This window comes from Hylobates moloch, unplaced genomic scaffold (genome assembly GCF_009828535.3).
Source record: "Hylobates moloch isolate HMO894 unplaced genomic scaffold, HMol_V3 SCAFFOLD_3283, whole genome shotgun sequence".
Classification (NCBI taxonomy): Eukaryota; Metazoa; Chordata; class Mammalia; order Primates; family Hylobatidae; genus Hylobates; species Hylobates moloch.
Window position 1 is genome coordinate 1 of NW_026655558.1, and position 6,889 is coordinate 6,889.

General features: G+C 65.1%; 1 protein-coding gene across 1 annotated transcript; it reads right to left on the minus strand.

Annotated features, from left to right (window-relative positions):
* Positions 1–37: 37 nt before the first annotated feature.
* LOC116465131 (signal peptide peptidase-like 2B) lies at positions 38–6,537 on the minus strand (the record flags this gene model as incomplete). The annotated part of the gene is made up of 8 exons (XM_032148320.2): positions 38–112; positions 781–862; positions 2,938–3,054; positions 3,768–3,864; positions 3,974–4,116; positions 4,746–4,885; positions 5,112–5,201; positions 6,329–6,537. Coding segments are annotated over 8 exons (953 nt in total), but the record flags the coding sequence as incomplete, so codon positions are not given.
* Between the last annotated feature and the right edge of the window lie 352 nt (positions 6,538–6,889).

The window sequence follows — 6,889 nt, forward strand, 5'->3', positions numbered from 1 at the left end:
GGGGTGATGGGGTGGAGGGGGGCGGGCGGTCGCCTACCTTGGTCAGGAAGGGCGTGATGAACACGAAGAAGATGTCATAGAGGAAGAGCACCAGCAGCAGCAGCGTGCAGGCCTGCGAAGCCCATGGCTGAGGGCGGCCCCCCGCCGGCCCGTGCCTCCCCCACTCCCTACTCCCACTCCCATCTCATGAGGCCCAGCGCCTCCTCCCGGGAGGAAGCCTTTAAAGGAAGCTGAGCAGAGCGCGCCCAGTGCCAGCGACGCACCACGCAGGAGCAGCTTCGGAAGCAACATCAGATCGGGATTTAAGGACAAAAGTCAGGCTTTTAGAGTCTCCACGTAACAGGAAGGCGGGGACGGGAGGGCAGAGGCCTGTGCCACACAGGGCCGGCTCTGGGGATACAGAGGGCCATCCCGGGCATTCAAATGCCGCTCGCTTGGGGTCCTGTGGGGCCCTCACGGGAGTGCAGCCGCCTGGGACTTGACGACATCCCCGCGCTCCCGGTACCGCCCGAGGCCAGTTCCTCCAGCCCCGTTCCACCGCTCTCCCCACCACCTCATCCAGACATGAGTTGCCCCCGCCGGGAACCGCCCCGCAGCCACCCACCCAGGCCGCCTCGGCGGGGGCTTTGGGACCCAATCTTCAAGCCCCACCCTTCACAACGGGCCTAGGCGGCCATCCCCAGGGCAGTGAGCAGGACCACAGCCCCGCACGGGCCAGGCTGGGATGAAGGCCCCCCGGCTACCCACGCTGCCCCGCAGCCGTGCCCTCCCTGCGCTCACCTTGAAGGTGGGCAGACGGATGGTCTTCAGCATGTACAGGCAGAAGGCGATGCCCAGGGCATCCTGGAGGACCCAGGCCCACCTGCAAGACAAAGCAGCATCCCCGCCGGGGCGGAGGCTGGCTGACCACCTGGGACACCGCCTCCCACGAGCCACACAGGGCCCTCGCTCTCAGCCAGCACGCGGCCCCGCTGCCCTTCCACCTGCCCAGGGGATGACCCTGAGGACCCCAGACCTGTGGGAGGACCCCTGCTGTTACAACTGGAGCAAGGCTGGCGGCACTGGCCCCACCCCAGGGCCCACCCTGCGGAAGCAGGTAGAGGAGCCCACCACTCTGCAGCCAGGATGGTGGACACGGGCCTGGCCGGCTGCGTCCCCTCAGTCGCTGTCCCTGGATGGTGGGCGTCACACTGTAGGCAGGGGTCACAGGCCGTAGGCAGGGGCCAGGCAGAGGGTGCATGCGCGGGAGGGATTGGGCACTGACCCCTCCAAACTGTTTTTGTTTTGTTTTGTTTTTGAGATGGAGTCTCACTCTGTCACCCAGGCTGGAGTTTGGTGGCACGATCTTGACTTGCTGCAACCTCCGCCTCCCAGGTTCAAGCTATTCTCCTGCTTCAGCCTCCCAAGTAGCTGGGATTACAGGCACACACCACAATGCCAGGCAAATTTTTTTGTATTTTTAGTAGAGACGGGGTTTTGTCATGTTGGCCAGGCTGGTCTCAAACTCCTAACCTCAAGTGATCTGCCCGCCTCCGCCTCCCAGAGTGCTGGGATTACAGGCATGAGCCCCCGTGCCCAAACTGTTTATTAAATTAAAACTTGTGCCACACCAGGTTTCCTCACAGAACCTCCGGGACCACAGTGGGTGGGGCTGCCATGCGGTTGGTGCCCTGGGGCAAAGCACAGAACCGCCTCCTGCACAAGGCCACGGCCCCTGCAGTCAGCCGCAACCTCAGCTCTCTCCTGGCCCCATGAAGCCCGTGTCCCCTCCCCGCTGGCCCCTGCCCCCCATGCAGGCTCTGCCTGTCACTTGCTGGACGAGTTCCCCAGCGTTCCTCAGCATCTCAAACATCAAAGGTTTCATTTGAAAATGGGATAAAAACATCTCCCGGGCAGGGCGGCTGCTAAGAACAGAGACCTCCATGGGAGACGCTGGCACAGCCAATTCCAGGCGCCACGCGCCGCAAGCACCCAGAGAACTGCAGCCAGTTATTTTTTCTGATTTTATGTTACTTCTTAAATAGAGAGGGGGTCTCACTTGTTGCCCGGGCTGGTCTTGAACTCCCAGGCAAAGTGATCGTCCTGCCTTGGCCTCCCAAATGCTGGGATCCCAGGCGTGAGCACCTGCGCCCAGCTGACTGAGGCCTGCTCTAACTTCATGTGACGGAGCGAGTTTCCTAGCTTGGAAATAACTGAACGGATTCATTTTCTCTTTGTGTACAAAGGATTCAAAATATTTTCACGTCTTCCTTCTGCCAGTTAAACGTGCCGTGGCTCCAGTACACACCAAAGCCAAGCATACTTGGCTGCCTCGGGAAGGCCAGGAGGAAGCGCCAGATGGTATCAGCGACAGCGGTGGGGGCCGGGCGGGGACGGGCCAGCTCTGTCCTCCCAACACGGCGCCAGGCACTCGGCCTCATGGGGGAGGCCCGGCCAGCGGGAGGCAGCCGCAAGTCCAGGCTGTGTGGGAGGTGAGCATGGGGGGAGCAGTGCCTGCCCCACCTCCATCGCTGCTCAGAGGCCGCAGCAGTCATGACCAAGAGGATCGGATGCCCTGGTGCCCACACCCTGGGCCTCGAACCTGCGGTGTGCACGTGGGTGCCAGGACAGGGACAGCGGGGGACAGACTGTGGCACTGGGCAGCGACGCCCCACAAAGGAGTCCCATCCAGGCTGGATGACGTGGCTCCCGGCCACAGGGGCTCCGGCCTCTTCTCCCGGATTCCAGTCAGGGTTCCCATGGCACCCGGACAAACCCAGGTGGAACGACCCCGCGGCACTGTCAGGGCAGCCTGGGGCCAGGGCTTTTCATAACGCGGTGCTGAAGCAGCTCCAGGCTGGGGCGGCCTCCAGGGAGGGCAGGGAGTCAGGGCCCCAGGAGCCCTGGTGCGTCTGAGGACGCCACTGCCTGCCGGGGCTCGGGGGAAGCAGCACTTACTGGTCCTCATTGCGGAAGACGCCCCACACCACGCTGACGGCCACGCAGAAGAGCGCCAGGAGCAGCATCCGGGCCTGCGGGCGCTTGTGGAAGTAGGGCAGGCTGTTGTTGGGGATCCTGGGGGGCACGGGGCAGTCAGAGCCAAGCCCACCAGCTCCCGGCCTCATCCCACTGCCCACCACCCTTGGGCCCTGCCCAGGCACCCTCTCCAGAGTGGCAGCCCCCACTCTGTTCTCCTCATTAAACTACACATCCCGCATGATGATAACAGTAGGCACCCCAAGGGCAGGGCAGAGCCCAACCCAGGCAGACGCTGGGGCCATGGGCTGCACCCCCAGAGCCCCTTGCCCAAGGCCCTGCCTGCTCCAGACCTCCCACCTCCTCACCCAGGGATGACAACACAAAAAGGTCTCCCCCTGGACGAGCCCCGCTTCCTGGACCCAGGTGTGACTTTGTCGGAGACTCCCCCCCACAGCTCCCTTTACCCCTAAGAGCCAGGCCAAGCTCTGGGCTGTGGGGAACCTTCTGGGTTCCCCGGAGAACCCTGGTGCTTTCCCGTGCCCCCGCCAGCCTGCGACCTGGGGCAGGGTTCCTGGGGACAAGGGCACCCTCCCCCCGCCACCCCTGGCGCCCGGCTGCTGGCGGGCTCCACTGATAGCTCGCCCAGACTCCACCCTGCTCCCCGACCTAGGAGCCCCAAGCCAGCACTGAGGGAGCGCCTGCTGTAGACTCTGAGCGATATTGCACCATGGGGGGCTATGGGGCGGCAAAGGGGCCGTGGCCATCACTGCACAGAGTCAGGCACGTCGGGGCCAGCCGGGCAGACTCACCTGCACTTGCCGAAGGGCAGCCGCCGCACGCAGGGCGCCAGGCAGCTGTAGAGACCGGTGGCGGAAGCCAGGCAGAAGATCCCGATGACCACATACACTGCAGGGGCAGGGCCGTGAGGCCGGGGGCCAGGCCCGCACGCCACCCTCCCTCCGCACAGGGCGGGCTGCATCTCCACGCCGTGGCCCACCCGACCGGGGCCGCGCACCGAGGAGGTCGTAGAAGTAGTACAGCAGCACCAGCATGGAGCAGCACATCACCACGAACACGCAGGTCATCACCGGCGTCACGTCCACTGCCTCGTCCTCCTGCTTCTCGGGCCCGTCGTCGCGCTTGTGCTTCATGTACCTTCTTGGGAGACACCATGGGGTCGTGGGGCGCTGGGGCCGGCTGGCCGACACGGACCCAGGAGCCCACAGCCACCCGAGGGAACGAGGCAGAAAACCCGGGAGCAAGAGGGGACCCGGGGGGGTTCTGAAGCGCAAGGAACCGCCCCGAACGTCCCCAGGGCAGAGGACACCACACAGCAGAGGGTGACTGGGCCCGCGTCCCTGGGTTGAGCTGGGGCGGCCACTAGGCCGGGCCAGAGGCTGGCGTGCAGGCAATAACCGCAGCTTGGATCTGCATAAAGAGCCCTGGACATGGGGCCTCCCCAGACCCGGGTGGCTCAGCAGGAGAGGGTAGCTAGCCCCAGCCACCTGCCCAGCCCCGCACCTGCCACCTACACACATGCCCGTACCTGCCACATCCACACCTGCCCAGCCCCACACACCCACTGGGTGCCCGGAGCCCACCCTGGCAGGTAAAGAGCCTGATTCTATCCCAGGCCCTCCTGAGGAAGAAAGGAAGGGCTCCACAGGGCGAGCTGGCCCTGCCAAGGCCAAAGTGCTCACTGCTGTTCTGGACGGGATGACTGGCCGTCCTGGCCCGTGTCAGAGCCGCCCGCCCCCGTCACAGCACACGCACGATGCGAAACTCACTTCTTCACGTCCCGACTCCCGGCCCAGTAGCCGCCAATGGCGACGGTGCCCACGGCCATGATGAAGATGATGACCATGTTGTAGTCCAGCACCGGCTCCTTAGGCGCATACAGCGCCACCCTCACCATGCGGCCGAAACGCTGCCTCAAGGAACACACCGGAGGCAGGCGTCAGAGCCACCCGCCAGCCATGGGTCCACATGCAGCTGTGGGCTGTGGGGCTGGAGCTGGAGACCCTGGCCTGCAGGGGCCACGCCTCACCCACCACCCTGATCCCACCAACGGAGGCACAAACCCCCCGGCAGCCAGCCCGGAGCCCCCTGCCCCGTCTCCTCGGGAGCGAGGGTCTGAGCCGGCACAGACCTACCCTGAAGATTTCCAGCATGTCTTTGTAGCTGAGCAGGGCCACGGGAATGCCAATCTCATCATACTGCGTCTTATTACCCCCCGGGGGGACCTGGGGGCCCAGAGGAGGGAGCGGCAGGCATCACCCGCAGCAGTGGGTGGGCCCCCAGCTCTGTGCCCATTCGCCTCCTCCTCTGGGACCCTCACTCGAGGCTCGGGTCAGGCTGGGGGCGCCTGCCGGCTCCCCCTCTGCAGCTGACAGCCTCCGGCCTCCCAGGAGGACCCAAGAACAGGGAGGCCGAAGGGCATCGAGCCTTCTTCACCTGACAACAGGGCCCCAGGCCTAAAAGTGCCACCAATCCCTCCCTCGGCCGTGGGACTCCCAAACCACACATACACGTCCTGAGTGACACTTGTCACAGCCCACGCCTGCCCACTAAGCCACCTTGAGCCCCGCACCCACTGAGGGCCTCTCTCAACTACGACAGCAGCACGTGCGGACGGGGATGGCACCCTCGGCTCTGCCCAGCCTGCTCTGCCCTCGGCCCTGAGCCCCCGCACCTGTCCTCCATGGATTGCCAGGCTCAGGGTGCAACGCTAGCGGGGGCAGCCCAGAGCCACGGGCAGGGCTGTGAGGGAATTCCTGAACTCCATTTCTTCTTACCCCAAAACTACACTGTAGGGGCGGCCGTGCACCCTGCCCAGCCCAGCAGTCAGCATGTCCCTGTGCTGTGACCAGCCCTGCCAGGCCCCCAGCTCTCAACCACAGCCCCATTTCGCAGAAGATGGAAAAGGGGCTGGGCTTCAGGCCACCTGGCTAGGACCACACAGGCGAGCACGGCCCCACCGGCTAGAGGGCAAGGGCACCAGGGTACTCAGAAAGGACCAGCTGAGGGCCAGGCCACCTGCTCCTCAGAAGCCACCCCAATCCTATCCCCACAGAGGATGTGGTCTCCATCACCCCTGGGGGCTGCTCTAGGACAGGCACCCAACAAGACCACGGCCAAACTTCCACAGCCCCAGCCAGCAACACAGGAAAAACCGACTCATCTCCGCCCTCCCCACGCCCACACTCGGCCCAGATCCTCCCCACGCCCACACTCGGCCCAGATCCTCCCCACAGAGGGGCCTGCCTTTAGCGAGAAGCCGGAAGACCAGCCCCAGCTGCTGCCATCTCTGCCTCCTGCAGCCCCTCCTGCCCCCGAGAGCTGGCCCGGTGGGGGACGCGCAGGGCCGTACCAGCCTCCCCCTGCTGACGATGAGCAGCCCGCGTGCTCCGCTGCCCTGGGCCAGCCTCACTTTCTCATAGAAGGTGCAGTTCCCCCGCGCCACCAGCGGGATCTGGTTGGTGAAGCCACGGGCGGGCAGGTCGGACGCGGAGCAGAGCAGGGAGGCCGTCCAGTTGCGCAGCTGCAGGAAAGACTGGAAAGGCCAGGGCACGGTGTTGTCTCACGTGATGTGAGTCACCAGGAGGGCCCGGCTGCCCCTTCTCCCACCTGAAGCCTGCGCTGAGTTAGATCCCGGCCCTCGCCTAAAGCCCCGCGTGGCCTCGGCCCACCTGGGCAGAGCCATCCCTACTGCGGCTCCCACAGCCGGGCCCTGGGCGAGGGCTGGGCTGCCTCATCTGAGCGGGGCCAGAGTCCTCACAGACATGGCTGTCCCCTGACACCTGAGCCACCCCGCGAGCCGTCACAGATCACTCAGCAAGACCGAGTGGGTCCCCACCACAGCCCCACCACGGCCAGGCACCTGTGAGAAGGGGGAGGGTTTCCAGTGTGCAGAGAACAAGGCCCCAACTCT